The 16,794-nt window shown below is 46.5% G+C and overlaps 1 protein-coding gene across 5 annotated transcripts in view; it reads right to left on the minus strand.

The window, feature by feature from the left end:
• LOC125336677 (collagen alpha-1(XXVII) chain B-like) overlaps window positions 1-16,794 on the minus strand; it is a 146,887-nt gene that overhangs the window by 109,403 nt on the left and 20,690 nt on the right. For all 5 annotated transcript variants that reach the window (XM_048325571.1, XM_048325570.1, XM_048325568.1 and 2 more), the window contains 2 exons: window positions 9,418-9,471; window positions 1,528-1,581 (listed from right to left, as the gene is read on the minus strand). In XM_048325571.1, coding sequence (XP_048181528.1) covers window positions 1,528-1,581; window positions 9,418-9,471 — 108 coding nt within the window. The remainder of the gene's footprint in view (window positions 1-1,527; window positions 1,582-9,417; window positions 9,472-16,794) is intronic.

The following is a 16,794-nucleotide window of genomic DNA, read 5'->3' on the forward strand; positions in this document are numbered from 1 at the left end:
TCAGCTCTCCATCCACTGAGAATTCCTGCTGCCAGACTGTGCATTGAGATGGAGGAAAAATGCTTACAGTAAGACTTAATTTCTATTAGGTGACCAACTGAATATAAATTTACAGCCAAATGATGATTTCTGATAAGTCATTAGGCTAAAAGTGTTTTTTAAAAAACTCCCTGTAGCATAGAAACATAGTTTGCTCTACAGCTTGGACCAGGCTGGATTTGCTAGGCTGGAAGTTAGATAAAAGAAGTTTAATTTGACTTATAAAACTCAACAAGTGTGATCTGGAAGTCATTGATGGAGAATAAATGCAGAACACTAGGACGTAGAACTTTTACAGGCTCACTTTTCAGGCCGTACGTGGAATTTAAACCAGCTGCTGTTCACCAGCATGTCTCCAGTGCCTAATTTTTAATCATGCAGAGGCAGCATGCCAAGTTTCCAGAATCTTTTTCCCAGAGCATCAATAGTGCTCGTAACATCTCTGCCTACTGATGAGATCATGAAAAGACAGAACTATTGCTTGCACCTTCCTCTGGTTGGCTGAGACATCCTACAGCGTCCCTGGTACTGAAAATCTCTGTTAAGTATTGCCTCTCCAAACTCCATTGTTCTTTAGTCCAACACAGATGTTATAAAATATAAACCTATTCCTTTGTAAACAATCACACCAAAGCAATCCAAACCAATTTTCCAGGAACTCCACAGTCTTTAGGTAACACAAGTCTTATACATGGAACGAGCTGGGAATTAAAACACCTTTTGGAAGGGTTTTGCTGCACACTGGATTAGGACCCCTCCAGAGCCATATTTGTGCTCAATCCCAGGCAAAGGGAGAGGGTCCAGCTGCCGGGGGTGATTCCCACCTCGCTGTGATCCAGCTGCCAGCTGGAGGGAATGTGTGTACAGGAGAAAAGGACAGAACACAGGGCCCCTAGCACTGCAGGAGGTCTGTGAGCCCTCATGGGAGAGGTAAGGGTATCTAGAAGGAAGCCATGAGATTAGTTTTGGAGGACTGATGGAGTTCAGAGTTCCCAGAAACTCTGGAGAGGGAAAGCAAGAAGAAGGAGTTTCAGGAGGAAGAAAGCAGAGGAAGACACTGGGTGCTGCCAGTCACCCCTGCCACTGTCCAGACTCAAAGCTGGAGGAACAGGCTGCAAAATTCAGAGGAGAGAAATAAGAAAGCAAAGAAAATCAGAGCTGGTGAAGCTCTGGAGTGGGAGGATTCCACTGCCCTTGTCTAACGCAGCAGTTTGTGCCCTGGCACAGGCATAGCTTAAGCAGTATCCTAATTAGGCAGTCTTTGAAATTCAGGAGAACCAAGGATGGAGGCACAGAGCAGGGTCTCTCTGGGCACAGGAAAAGGCCTTGGCTGTGATGCTGGAGAGCCCCTGTGAGAGCAGACTGGAGGGAGAAATGGCTTCAGCGACTGTCTTTTTGTACACAGCAGGGTTAAAAAAAAGCTGTCCTTCCCCCAGGATGTCCTGTGGGGTGGGAAGCTGAAAGCTCCTCGCACCAGTTCATACTTACTTTCAGTCCTGGGGGACCAGGTGAGCCAGGGTTTCCATGGGGACCCGGAGGACCCTAAAACACACAACAAACACAAAACAGAGTCAAAAGGAGACAGTGGGAATCTACATTAATCCTGGAGCAGCCGAAAGCCGCTGGCTGTGCTGTGCCAGACTTAACCCACAGCCCCAGATCCAGTGCCCTGGCAGGGGGATGGTGGCACTGGACCCTCCCTGGCACCCACAGAGGGGGAAACTCAGTTGTGGGTTCCCACTGGCCTCTACAGAAGGGGATGTGTGTCTGTCACCACAAGACATGTCATGACACTGAGATAATTTGGGTAAACCAAACATTCCACAGGTCAGGGGAGTCCAAGCTCTGGGAGGAGCCCCAGCAGAAGGGGATGGAAGCAGGCGGAGGGGAGCAGAAGTGTGCGGGGGTGTTAACAGTATTTTTTTTTTTGGTGAGAATGGAAGAGAGCAGAAGTAATCACTACAGGAAAACTGTTCAGCTCTTTGGGGTGAACTCATTTTCCCTACAAGCCAACCAGATTTTTGCCTTTAGAGGTTGGAAAGAAAATGGATAATCAGACAAGAAAACAGTGGGAATAGCATTAAGTCCATGTAAACCCTTTAAATCCGTATTTTACATAGCTAAATCTATATTTTTCCTTAGTTCTCACAAGCCAGTGACACTGCCAGAGTATCCACCTCAGATCACATACACCAGTATCTCCTTTTACATCGTATTTTAAAAGTACCCTGCATATTTTCCAAAGACTATTTAAGGAGTTATCTGGAATAAGCAGCTAAGAATAGTTTATGCCTGGATTGTACACAGCACAGAAGATCTGCTAACCTTTCAGGCAGAAGTAATAACAATTCTAAGTCCTCTTGAACACGTTCCTGGGAGATGAAACAACCTGAAGGTTCAACTCCAAGAATTCTGCCAAGAACGTGTGAGAGCTCTACAGCACCATGAGGAGCCCTTTATGTACCCTCAAGTTCGGGGAGTACCAGCAAAGGGATAAAAAACACTCGGGCACTTTCTCAGCAAGCTGTAAAATTTCTAATGAGCATTTTAGGGCCAAAATCTTCAGGGTCTGATTTCCAAGGAAAATCACTGCAGTTAAACATGCCACTGCTAGCCAAGTTCAGTGCCCTTGCTCTCTTCTGAGAGTATCAGTGCACTGATCTCTATTCAGTTTTATTTTTACTGCATTTTAATAGAAAATAACGCCTTTTAAAATTGCATCTTGTGGTACAGACAGCTCCTGAATGCTCAGTGCTATTTCACAATATGCTTCTCTGCTGAAAGAGGGGGTTTAATTAAAAGATTGAGACTGAACTTTTCAAATGGCAATTTTTACCCAAGTTAACATCCCATTCTTAAATTCCTCCCAGATTTTCAGCCTGAACCCAAATACATTTATTGCCCCGTTCTTAATTTGCTTCCACATTTTCACCTGAAATTCTCCTGTTTAGCCTGGCTGTGAATTTCCAGTGAATCTGAAACAGCTTTAATTAAATTAAGGTGCTTGAGTATCAACTTCTCATTTGAAAACCAATACAGTTGCTGTAGCTAGAGTACCTGGACACTGAGGAGTCTTAAATAAATTAATCTTCCCAGCAAACTGTGGAATTACTTGCCCACCTTATTGGGTGGGACACTGAAACAGAGACTGAATGTGCTGCTTAAGGTAATTCAACAAGACTGTAGTGTCAAAAATGCTTCAATCCAAGTCTTTCAAGTCTCAAATATGTAGGAAAATTATTAATAAGTGACAAAAATCAGAACAGCAAAGTCTCTATAAAAGATGAGTCCCTAAAAAGCTTTTACATGAAAGCAATAATCAGGGTAGCTCTGAACAGGGTTAATAAATCCAGCCTACTGCTGGATTTGAGGAGGGAATTCAGCTGTAACTCAACTTTGGAGTGAGGCAGCTTGGCCCAAAGCCCACATCAGTGCAGTCATTTGAAGTTTGTGCTCCACCGTAGCCCAGGGCAGGCTTACTACAGTGTCAGGCTGGAGGGAGCAGCTTGGTGTGGTGTGACTCCCAGATGAAAGTGATGCTTTCCAAGAGGAAACCTGGAACGTGGGAAGCTCAGCTGCCAATCCAGAACTCCTGGATAAGAGGCTAATCACACCCCCAGCAAAATCTGGTGCAGGTTCTTCCAGAGTAAACCAAAGCACAGCAACAAAATCCCAAAACATCTTAACCAGAAGGAGGGGAGAAGGGATGAAGAATCCAGTCACAGTTTCTAGTGATTAAAAGTGTGATTATGAAAACAGATACTCCTGAGATAAAATAGAGCCTTCACCACTGAGTTCAATGAGTCTGACAGAGTATATCCAGTATAATCCAGGCAAAGGAAGGTCAGAGACTCATCCTGTCCCTAAAGACCAATGTGGTCTTATCCTAGTGGAAGTGGCCACATCCTGGTGATGAAGTGACAGTGGGAAGTCCAGTCTGGCATGAAGGAAACTGCTGTGACCAGTTCTGGGGCTTGTGTTAGGCATCTGAAACTGCTCTGGGAATTGTGGAGAGAAAAGGGTGTTGTCTGCCAGCAGTACTAAAAATTGTAAAAAATAATTGATCTTCATATGTTCCAACATGGTGAGTCCCAAATCTGTGATGCTACCCACATTCTTGGCAGAGGGGGAAGATGCTGAGTGGTACAGTTAGATGAGCTGAGAAACAAAAGGCTCAGGACAGTAGCTGCCTCAGGAGCTGTCAGCAACAGTTAATTGCTATATTTTATTAATTCAATCCTGAATTAATTCAATTTATCACTCCCACCTAGAAATTTGGATTCTCCTAAATATATTTATCATCAATACATCGGTTTTGCTCCTCTACACACAGGGTAGGACAATGCTGAGACCACTGAATGAAAAAATCCCACTGCATGTGTCACTATATGCTTGGGTGCTCATTTTCCCACCCACTTCGGCTTCCTACGTCTGCTGAAACAATCCAATCTAGCAGCAGGCAAACTTGCATCTGAAACCTTCCAAGCCTTGTACCAGAAACTCAGTGGAAAATTTTACCGTGGGACAGCAGCAGCCTGAGGCTACTCCATGGCACAGAGACCAGAACAATCCCTGAATGTGCTCTCCAAGCAAGGAGGGGTTGCCCGTCTCCCTGGAACGTCTTCTACGTGAATGATGCTACTTGAGAAGGACACTGAGCCACTCAGTTCAGCTTGGGGATGCCTGGAGATGGGACCCTGCTCACAGAAGTGCTTTTATGGCTAATGGTTCACAGCCCACAAAAATTAACAGAAGTGTAACTGTGCATAGCTCCCCCCAACCCTCCAGCATTCACAAGGAGGGGAAAAAAAAAAATCCTCCCAACTCCTGCTAAATGCTAGAGAGCTTCAGTCAGAGGAATGACTGCTCATTTGAAACTCATTATGTCTTGGGGTTTCACTGTGGAAAGCAACTTTTTTTGCTTCTGACCTACAGATCCCACAGTGACCCCTGGCTTACTGAAAAAGAGATAAATATTAGAAGTGAAGCCAAGCAAACTGTTTCTTTAAACACTTTTCAGAAATTGGAAAGTCTTCCTAACGGAATGAGGATACTGGGGAATCTCCACGACTGACTGAGTTGCTTGTTTCAGGGAGGAAGCCCTGCATTTCAAAGGAAAGGGAGATTTTTTCCAACCACAGACCAAATGTAACAGGGACGTGTTACACTGGGACCTCACAGTCTTTCAAGCTGCTGTGGTTCACAGGAGGATGGCAAGTGCATCCTGAAGCATCAGGGAGTGCATACGTATTCCCTTCACCCATCCATTTTGACTTCTCCCATGTTGTCGCAGAGTTTAAATAAACCAAGAGCAATTACAGCATGTCAGGCTTTTTATTGCTGATTCTGCCTCTGGCCTGTTGTGTGGACAGGGATAAAACACTTCTTGTACCTGCGTTTCCTCACTTGTTGGAGAAGGAGTGACTTCCAGTGGGACCTGGCTTCCTGAGTTAAGTGTTTTGGAAAGTTTGGCTGTTGCTCTTTCCTTGCTATCCTGGGGGCTCAGCAAACAACCAAAGCCAGGTTGGACAGGGCTTGGAGCAACCTGGTCTAGTGGAAGGTTCCCTGCCCATGGTGTTAGGTTGGAACAAGATGATCTTTAAGGTCCCTTTCAACCCAAACCATTCCATGAACTGGACTCCTGTCTGGCATGTATCTGAGACTTGCTGTTTCCTTCACGTAGAGGTAAAACTGGGATTTCCACAGCCTCATCTGGAAGGCAGAGTTTAAGTGTCACTCCTCACAGCACTTTTCTGCAGTCCTGATCAAACTGTGGGCACTTTGCTGGTCAAACTACACCAGTGAGGGCTGGAATGAGTCACCATTTGTGGTGAAGGCAGACGTGCTGTCCAAACCCCTCATGCAGACAGCACTGGGTGAAGCTCACAGAGCCCGGGGTGAAGCAGGAACAAGCTACAATGGTGAAGGAGTTATTGCTCCAGTGGGAGCTCTTTGTTGACAGCTCCTTGTAGAGCTTGTTGGCACATGCCTAAGAGCAAATCCCAGCCTCAGCCTCTGCCTCCCTGGGAAACCCTAATGTTTGAAGAAATGCAAAAGTCAGAAATAAAAGCTCAACACACATGGCTTGCACAGAACAGGGGGTGTCACCCAGTGACACCACTCATACTCACCACCATGGAAAAGCTGTCCCACAACCTGCCTGGCATTCCACATCATATAAAGCTGAGGAAATCCTTTATTGCTAACACTGTCATTCCCTTAGATCTTACACAGACACTTGATAAGGCACGCAGCATATTTATCCAAGAATAAGCAGTGTGGACAGACCTCTTATTATGCCTCAAATTCGTTAGTGCAGACGTGAAAGGTGAAAACCATCCTAGCTGGATATAGACAGAGAGAAACCCTTCCTGGAGAGCACACGTGGCAGTACAGCAATATCTCTGCAGATTGGAGAGCTCCTGAGATAATGTTATTAGCCATTACTATTGCATTTTTTAACTTCTTTGCCTTGGAGTCCCTCAGGAAATAATGAGAAGAAGAAACACTCAATTTTCACTTGTTATGAAAATGAAAATTTGCATTCATAGCTGCAGAGAGCAGAGCACAGGAATAGCCTGAATCTCTCTCAGTGGGTCCCTGCTGCTGAATGACAGGGTATACAACTAACTCCATGCTCCTGAAATGGGCATTGGCTTTTAACAATGGAGAAATTGTCATTTTCAACAAGACTACGACTATCCACTCTGCTACCCTGCCTTGGATTGCTCTTGAATGCTGAGATATGTCCTGATCAGAATCTCTTCCATGCTGTTACAGAGGCTGGGATGTGCCTTGGCAAAGCAGGTGGCACTGCCTACATGGAAGAGCCGCCCACAGACTGCACAGGCAAGTCTGGTGATACTCATCTGCTGAAAACCAGGAGACAGATCCATGGGATCAGCCAGATTTTCTTACAGACTCTCACCCACCACAGTCTCACCCTCAAGGCAAAGGCTAATCAGAGATTTCATTTTACCCTGACCAACATGGGGGGAAAAAAGGGAGGAGACAATATGGAGTGGAAATTCTGCACTACACATCAGCATGGGGCAACTTCACAGCTACAGAAAGTCACAAGTCAAATGCTGCTACTGGATTTTCAAATGCACTGTTGTACTACCTGTTGTAAGTAACTACCTGTTGTAGGTAACTGTACAAACATTAGTAACGTAGAAATTATGCAAGTTACAGCAAGGGCAATTAAATCTCATGCATTAGGCCATAAACTGCTTTGGTGACAAAAAGATCCTTCCTTTCCTCTGCATCCAGCACTGAAAAGTTGCCTGCGATGTTCACCTCTCCTCTGGAGCTCCAAACTTGGCCTGGAGCTTGATGGGACACCTCATGGCTTATCCATGGGGTGGTGCAAGAACTCTGCTGCTGCTTTTTTGGAGGAGAGGTAGAACATGACCCCTGCAATGTTGCACATTTATTTTTAAGTTGTTCAAGCACAACAAAAGCAAAAGATGCAAGAATTCCCCTAAGCCTGTCTTAGTTCCTGGCAGCTCCACTTTCCAATGAAATCCCTAAACCCCAAAGAGACACATAAAAAAATTGCTAGGAGAAACACATCCCAAAGTCAAAACAATTTAGGCACAGAGCAGTCCTGTCTCCAGTGCTCCAGGCTAGACATTCACAGAGTGACCCTTCTGCCCCTTCCCAAAATTAGCACAGCCTGTTTGCAGATGTCTGAGCCAAGCCAGGCTCAGCTGTGCTGAGCACTTCCTAACTGGGAACTCTTTCCTGGACCAATTCTCAGCACCTCTGGCAGGGACTGAGCTCAGAAACCCTCTGTTGCTTATTGTCTTTCAGAGGATCATCTTAAATATAGGATGGAGCATGCCACAGCTGGGGAGTAACAGACAATTATGACACAGCTTCCATGATGCTGTTTCTTTCAAAAAAAACTCAAGTGGAATTGGGATGTAGAGCTGAAATTTGGTCACTCATACAGCAGGCAGGGAATGCAGCTGGGGACTCCAGACCTGGAGTTTAGTTTGCAAACCACAGGATTGCCAGCAGTAACACCAAACACCCCTCATAAGCAATGAGCTGGGATAGGAACCAGCTTTAATGGGGATGCCAAGAAATGCAAACTCTGGGCAATCTACTGATGTGGGAACTGCTTGGGCACTTCTGACAGAAGATACCAGGGCTGATGCTTCACTAAAAAACTTCTCTAATGTGGAACAGATTGTCCCATCTATAAACACGAGCCTGGTGCTGCCTAATCCTGCTCACTTACAGCCCAAATCAACTTTCAAGGCTGTTCACACAGGCCCAGGCTCCAGGGGTCCTGCAGACCTGCATTTCACCATTGGAGAAAGGAGATGAGTTTATTTTTGCTGGCTACTGCAAGATCTCACAGGATTCTAACAAGTGTCCCGGGGGAATGCCGAGCCTCCCAGCTCTCAGCCTCTAGCTTGTTCTTTAAAGACATTACACGGGGTTGAGTTTTAGCCAAGTATGTGTGAGGAAATCTCCCTTTGCTGCCAGGCCAGGATGCTGCCTGGATCACGGATCCAGATATCCCCTTTTTCCAGCCTCAGACACTCACACCTTTGGATTCCCAACCCACACCAGTCCAGTGCTCAGGAAAGGGGCTCCATGGCTGTACCCTGTGGGACAACAGTGTGCTTCCAGGAAAGCTGCACCGTACTAGCAGGAGAACAGTGCCAGCACTTCACCGTATCCAGGTCAGGCACTCTGCCCAGCCCTGGGAGAGTTAGGCCAGCGCGGAAGGCTTTCCTCGCAGCTAGCTGCAGCACTCAGCTCCAGATGTTTCCTCAGCATAGCACTCCATGTTCAAAGATCTGCATCAGAATTTCATTCGGGAAGGAAGAAATTCTGCAAGAGCCATTGCGAATTCCTGAACAGATAAGACATTCTGCTTTAGAGATTGAAAAGGAGTCGGAGAGTAGGTCTCAGTCTGGGGAACAAAATACCTCATATCTCTGTGTGTTTGAGTCCTTGGTCCTGGACCATGGTCCCACTAATGAAGGACCTTGAACTAAACAATTTGTGAAGCTGGGGAGAGTGAAGGGGAGTACAAAAAGCAGCCAAAGCTAATATTCAGCACTGGGTTTGCAAGAAGGAACAGATACTAGAAACAAAATGAGACAGACAGACCTCATTCTTCTGACAGCCATGTGGAAACATCTGTCCCCAGCCTTTGCTGATGCCAAACCTTAGCTTAAGGAAGCTGCAAATCACCAGTGTGGCCTCCTGAAAACCTCCAACAGGGAATGAGAGAGAAGGAGACCAGATCTCAACAGAGAGGGGCCTGAAGCAATCATTACTCAGCCACAGGAACTACAACAGCCCTTGGAACAACAGGACAGGCAGATTAAAATACAAATGGTTGGAAGCACTTACTCGAGAACCTCTCTTGCCAGGGGGTCCTGGTAAGCCCGGCAGACCTGGTGGGCCCTAGAAGAACAAAAATAGGTATTAGTGATGGTTCTGTAACAGTATGGTGCTCCTGACAGTGCTTCACAGAGACCCATAACACAATCAGTTGGAGAAGACCTGGGGAGAAGGATCAATTACAGCATCACAGCCAAAATTTCCCTTCAGTTTGTGCTATTACTATAAAGGGATAAAAAGCCACGTACAAAAACATCTGCAGGAGCACATATTTCCATAGAGACAGAGCATCCCCATCTTTCTGCTGCAGCCTGCATTCCCAGGATCACAGCTGTGTCTCATGCTTCCCCTCTCCTGGACCTGTGCTGTATCACAAGGGTAACACAACTGTCTCCCAGCTTTGGATTTTCCTGCTATGTGTTAGCACCTTGGCAAGGGAAGCACATTGTGTGTTCTAATCTGTATCAGCTGGACACGTGCAGCTCTTGGTATTGCAGGTTCTTATATGAGTTACAACATAATCATAACCCTACACTTCATATTTTAGAGCAGCAGGATATAAAACACAATAAAATTGGTGTCAACGTTGGAAATTCTTAAATACGGTTCTATAGCAAAGGGAAGGTCGAGTTATACGCATCAGAGTAGTGGGGGCTCTTGGAAGAGGGTAGGAACAAAGTGGAGATATCAGGAGCCCAGCTGTGCACTGATCCGAAACAGGTTAGGAAAAAATACTTAACCAATGAGGTTTGAACTCCTTTGAATTTATTCATCTATTTATTCTTTTTTTTCAATGGGCTGGAGAATTCAGATTTCTAGAGGGCCATCTGCAACTCCTAGTAACTCCTCAGAACTTCTTTTCCCCCAAGCCAAACACGTCTGACAAGAATAACTGCTAATTAAAGCGTCTCCCAGAGGATTTATATTCTGGTAACTTGCTACAAAAGACAGGTTTCCATTGCATTCAGCAGGGAGAGACATCCAGAGCAGCTGACTGAAGGATGTTTGGAAGGCAGCCTGAGCTCTCTGACTACGTGGCAGGTGGGAGAACAGGTCCCAGGAACAACATTCCACAGGGATGAGGGTGCAGTGCATAGAGCAGGTGCAGGATGAGCCCCATGGCCACATTCTGGCCTTTTTCCCTTCCCACTGGCTCATCCCTGTGGGATCTCCTCCCTGAGCAAAGCCCACTGCCAGGCTGGCCCTGCTGCTCAGAGCTGCTCAGGTTGGTACTACCCCTGAGCAGGAGCAAAAAAGCTCATGATCTCTAGAGTGCAGTTCCCAGGAGTCATCAAGGGCATGATTCAGTAAGAAAAAAAAATTGATCCAGGAGATCCCTACCCTGAATCTCATGTCCAGGAAAAGATTTTGGAAAGAGAAAACTTGCCTGAATCATACAGGTAACTGATGGATAAATACTCCAGTGATATTACAACCTTCCCACATGTAAACAGCACATTAAGCTGTACAAACATGATCTATTTTAAGAGCTAAACTCAGCACAGTAGAAAAAAAATCAGGGAAGGCATAATCAAAGCCCAATGTCCCCTGTACTATCAATTTATCAGCACAACAAATAAATCATAACTTTTTATCCCTGTAGATAGTTCTAGCGGTAGTAAAGATAACAAAAAGGCTTGTTTTAAAAGAGCCTACAGAGCACAGAACAGCTAATACCCCTCACTGAGACACACAGGGATGGTCTTCTGCCACCATATGACTCATTGCTGCTGCCCAGCCCTGCCTGCCCTGGAGATGTCCAGTCTCTATAGCCTGGGACACTTCATCTGACCCCTCTGCCAGTTGCTTATTGCTGGCTAACACAGTATTACTGGTCTTTGTATTAACAACCCCCATTGATACAGCTGACCCTCATTTTAGCAATATCCCAGTGTTTTAACCTGTCACTGTGCCAGCTCAGGGCCCCGTGCATAATGCAATTATACAGCTGTGCAAATAGACATGTAATTGTAGGGTTTTTTTAAGCTTCATGTATAATTGTGCTCCAGAATCCCACGTTTTATTAAAAATATCCCCCTGCCCTAGTTGGGATGATAACTATCAGTGCACGAGTCCAGTGCAACTCAGGCAGCAACAGTTTTAATAAAATTTACCAGAGATTAATCCAAGTCCTTAACCTCTCCTCCATCAAAACCCATCCCCATTTACACCCTTAGAAGAAGTAAAAGAGCAGATGCATGGCATTCCCCATGTACCAGAATTGAGGTGACCTTTTCCACCTTCCTGCTAACAGCAGCTGCAATTGTACTTGGCCACTTGAGCAAAAACCTTCTCCAAAAACGTGGGCCGCTCAGAACAGACTGAAGCTAACACAAAAATAAGGAGAGAGTTAATACTGGCACTGGAGTGGGAATATGGAGTTGAGAGAAAGGCTTCTAGCTGGAAAAGCACAGAGCAGTGCACAGTTCAGGAGTCCCTGCCACTTTGCTTTGATTTGGCATCCCTTCAGACTTACTTTTTCCTTTCTTGAAGAGTAAGAGGGATAAAGGTGACTGTGGGATGACTGGCTAAAAGGTGCCAGCCACTACAGTAACTGCAGAAGGTAGGAGTGTGACCACTTCTAAATTTGAAGCCAGTCAAGGTGGAAGAGGACTGGGGCAGTGGATGGACACAGGTAGTGGTGAGGAGTGACACACTGTGAGGCCACTTTGTACTTCTCACATTTCTCAGTTCCTTGGTAGCTGGGTTGGATGGGATGTGGACTGTGCCTTCCTAGTGACTTGTTTTGCCTCTGCCTCCGTATCACCCAGCCCCTGTTCTCAGACAAGAGGCTCAAGCTCTCGGACAAGAGCCCCACATCCCACAACTGGCTTTGCCTGGGGAGAGCAAAGCTGAAATACACTCAAGGAAAATGTGCATCCGGAGAGTCAGCCAGAGGAGAATGGGCCTGGATCAGGGCCCAACTACTTACAAATGATGGATGAAGTCCCACTTCAGGCATAGGGCTCCACAGGGAGAGCAGGAGATGTCTATCAACAAGGTGCCAAGAGCCTGCTTGGGGGTGATGCCTACACAGCCCCTGCCTGCACCAGAGACACCTCCACCCTCACGCCCAACTCAGATCACACCGAGCCTGCGGGGACCTCTCCACTGTAGCCTGGGGAATTTCATCAGGAGCACAAGGAGTGAGTGCTCCAAGGGGCAGGAAGATTTCCTGCTCCTGGCAGTGGGATGAGGATATCAGTGCTCCGGCCCTACCCTCCCATCGCAGGGATCAGCAAAGCTGAGGCCTCCTGTGGTGAGCTACTGCTCCTGGCACTGCAGCTCTTGTCTCTCTGGCTCCTTGCCTGCTCCTTCTGCAAACTGATGGCAGAGAACACACACCCTGTTGTCACACAAAGCAAGATCAGAGATCAAGGAGAAACTCAGCAGCAGCAGATGCTCTCTCTCTTCTCAAGCCAAACAGCTGAGCTGTTAACCAGCCTGAACAGTTCCTGAAGCAGCTCATGGCAGCCACAATAAAGTTTAACCCTTCTCAGTTTCCCACGGTAGCATTAGGAACAACGACCTATCCCACCAAATGATTACAGGATTTATTCTAAGCTGCTGCTGGGAAACTTTCTGGTGCAAAAGGGACTGTTTTTTTATCTTAGCCCTCTGAGCTTCAAATTGCAAATGGAAAATTAAACTAAGTTGTCTAAAAGAGAAATACATCGGACTCCAAGGACAAGGGAAATCTCATCATTTCCTCTTGCTGCTAATTTATACCTCTGTCTCTCCCACACTGTGATCCCCCTCGCACTGCTTCCTCTGGCCACAGCAGTGCTTCAGGGAGCAAGGTGCCCTCTGCACTCCAAACTCAGCGAGGGCAAACCTGCTGCGGAAGGCTTGAATGAAAGCATACTGAGTACAGGAATTGGTGCTGAAAATTGGGAAACGACTCCTGAATCAACTTGGTCAGATAGCAAAGGATTCCTGTAATTGTTCCCCCCAGAGTGAGTACTCAGCCTGGCAGCAAAGAGCTGAAAGTTTCCAGGAAACTATTAAGCTCATATTCCAGTGCACACTGACAGATGGACATACTTTAGGGTCTTCCTAATGTATTTCTGCCCAGACACTAGTGGCACAGTTCTCCTGTGTCCCAGAAAAGTGTGTTTTAGAAGTGCAAAACACTGCTAGGACTGAGGAGAGAGAACGTTCTTCTTTCTCAGGTGCTAGTGCCTGTGGTAAAAGCCAACTTAAAAGGGAGTTCAGAAACCACATCGAAAGCTTCTCCCCACATTGCCACCAGGTTCTGAGCAGTGAGTGATATTACCCCTGCAGATAAAGGACCTGAACTGTTTTCTTCCAAGAAGAAATATTCCCACAGGAAAAAAGGCCGCTGGCACAAATCTACCCTTTAGCCTTGAACGTCTGGGAAGCACCAGCAAGGAAGGACTGAGCAGCTACAGGGACAGCACTGGAATTCAAAATTCCCTGCTTAGGAGAAGAGAAGAGGAAGAGAAAAAAACCCTCATCTTCAACAGCCTGCCAACCCCTCCTCACCTCCCCGTCATTGCCAGGCACTTCATGGCTCTAAGAACTGCCTAAAACAAAGCTAGAATTTCAGGGGGGCGGGGGGGAACTCCCAACACTTTGGTTACTTTCTTCTCCAAGGCAGGCTTATCATATTAAAATTTGGACACGTCTGGGTTTCAACCAGTCTAAAAACAAAAAGTCCTCATAATTTTGGCAGGAGCCGAGCTGCTGGTGGAGAGCCAGCCTTGTAACACGATTTCCGCACTAGGCACAGATGTTGTTCTGGGTCTGTGCAACACCTATCACACAAAGGTCCTTTTCCACAACTGGGATCCTCCCAGAGTAGCAGCACAATACACAACAAAATAGGAGTGTTCCAGCTTGATGAAAGCAACTTTTCTATGAGGACATTTCAGGAACAAGCTCTGCAGGGGGTACTTCAGACACTGGAGCAATCCCAGACCTTGGAATGCAGCCTGAAAGGCTGGGAAGGAATAGAGGGATCACCTACTCTACAACTCACTTTCTATTTTTAAAGATTTATAAAAATACTTGCATATATTTGTACAATCCTAGATCCTTTGCAGCACATTTATCTCAAACACACAATCAACTATCTCTCTTTGAAATTACCTTTATTTTACACAAATAGACCTTTCTGATGCTCGGTCATTTGCCTGCAAGTTTTCCCTTCAGGGATCTTTCCGGTTAAATCACCAAAAAAGTTTGATCCAACTGTGTGAGCAAGGATAAAACTTTTCCCATGCATCATACAAAGCATGCAGTCTCCCTTTTTTTTTTTATTATTAATGTGACTCATTCATTAATAGATATTCAAACACACTGTGTGTTCCTTAATTTATCACGAACTGGCAGCTCAAACAGCCTTTTCTGGTGCGAGGAGGACTGGAAACAGGCACTTCATATATTTTATCGGCGTTTCCAGTCACCTCTCTTCCCTGCCCACTGATTGAATTGGCTGGGATTGCTTCTTTAGGGAAGGAGCTGGGCTCCAAGACAAACTGCTCGTGCGGAGGATGGCAGCTGGAGCAGTCTAGACTGGGGACGCGCTCGGAAACACATGTGCCTCGCAGAGAGGGAGACAGGGAAAGAGGGCAGGAGAGGGAGCTGCCTGCCAGGCACCACCACTGGCTCTGACTTGGGGCTTCTGGCCCTGGACATGCAGATGGAACTGAGGGCTGCTAGCCCCCCTGTCCTCTGACTGGATATTCGGGATGTCCTTGAAACACACTCCCTGCTCCTCTTATGTTACTCAGTGCTTCCGCAGCCTCTCAGTGAACTCAGCCTGCTTCTCTGCACATTCAGCATAAGGGGTGGTTTTCTTGCTCTAAAAATAACCCTCAGACTCATCAAGAGTCAATACAGGCTTGTCTGTAGGGATCAAAAAGCTATGGAATTGCAGCTTTATATGGGAGGAGAAAGGTCTCACTTGGGGTACACTGTGCTAGACCCAGTCACGCCAGGGCAAGGGGTTTGCCACAGCTGTACCTGGCAGGTGGTGCTGGTGGGCAGGGGAGAGGCTACAGTAGCCCCTCCAAATCTCCCTGCCAAATCTGCTGCTGGTCTAGACAAGCAAATGACATCCCATCCACTGGAAGATTCAAATATTCATCACACCACAGCCCTAGTTCAAGAGTTTGACATGCTCACAACAGATACTATTTTTCAGTATGCATTTTTCTTTTGGGGGGGTGGTTTTAGGCTACTTCCAGCCATGTGCTGGGGTCATGCTGCAGGGCCTGGAGCTCTGGAGCAAGGCTGGCTGGAGGTGCTTTGGGCAGTGGGGATGATTCAGAGGGACCTTTGCCAGCTGCTGAGTCAGTGCTGTGTTACTGACCTCGTATGATGTCTGGGTGTTCCTTTTGTTGTTTCTCCCCTCCAGAAAAACCAAAGAGCTGAGATCCCAAATGCTTGTGGTTATTAATGGTTCCCAAGAAGTTTTTCTTTTTTAAGAACATATTGCACTCCCTCCTCTAGCTGCTCAGCAAATCCAGCATTCCTGAAGAATTAATGCTCTGCCATGAGTTGCATGTGGAATGCAGTGTCTCCACTTCCTTTTGCACAGCACCCAGGTAGTCCTTCAGGACAGATTAATACATGGACGGCGCTGAATTTTATTCCTAAATAAATCCTTTCAGTCCTTTGCTCCCACTCCTCTAACCATCAAACCTTTCTTCTACTGTTGGATGGGGCCTTTCTGCACCACTAAGATTATTCCATTGGTTGTTTTAGTAGAATTTACAAAGCCACAACTGCAGACACCACAGATCCTGAGTCATCACTGCCTCACACCAGGGCTGCCATTTCCATTCTGACGTTGAGATGATCAGGATGAACAATAGTCCTTTCTCTCTAGGTGGATGGTTCTGTGGCTGCCAGTCTGCCCAGAAATCATAGCCAAGGTGGCCCCGGTCCTTGCTGAACAGGCAGAAGGCAGTTCCCCACCCACACACCTCCCTGCCCAGGGTGACAATCTTCTTGAAGAGACCTTGTATCAGGCAACAACTGGGAAAACTAATTAATCACCTTATCCTTCCCTCTGTGTGCCGGACAGTGGATGACATTTCCAGCCCCCAACCTGCCCTGGCCAGGCCAAGTGCCAGGCTGGCATATCACTGACCTCATCAGAAATGCCTGCCCTGCAGCACGAGGGTAGCACCAGGTAATTACTCAAGCCCAGAACATTTATCAGCACTTGTTCTGAAACACGCTCATCTGGCCATGGAAGTACTGCATTAATTTCTCAACATGTCATCCCCATTCCGATCTTTTCTCCTCTTCTCCTTCCCACGTCAGAGACATCCAAGGAAGCATGGTACAGAGATCTCCAAGTGAGTCACAGGAGCTATCGAGCATCATGTGGCAGCCAGCTCCAGCCAAGACATA

Source organism: Corvus hawaiiensis, chromosome 21 (genome assembly GCF_020740725.1).
Source record: "Corvus hawaiiensis isolate bCorHaw1 chromosome 21, bCorHaw1.pri.cur, whole genome shotgun sequence".
In the NCBI taxonomy this organism is placed as follows: domain Eukaryota; kingdom Metazoa; phylum Chordata; class Aves; order Passeriformes; family Corvidae; genus Corvus; species Corvus hawaiiensis.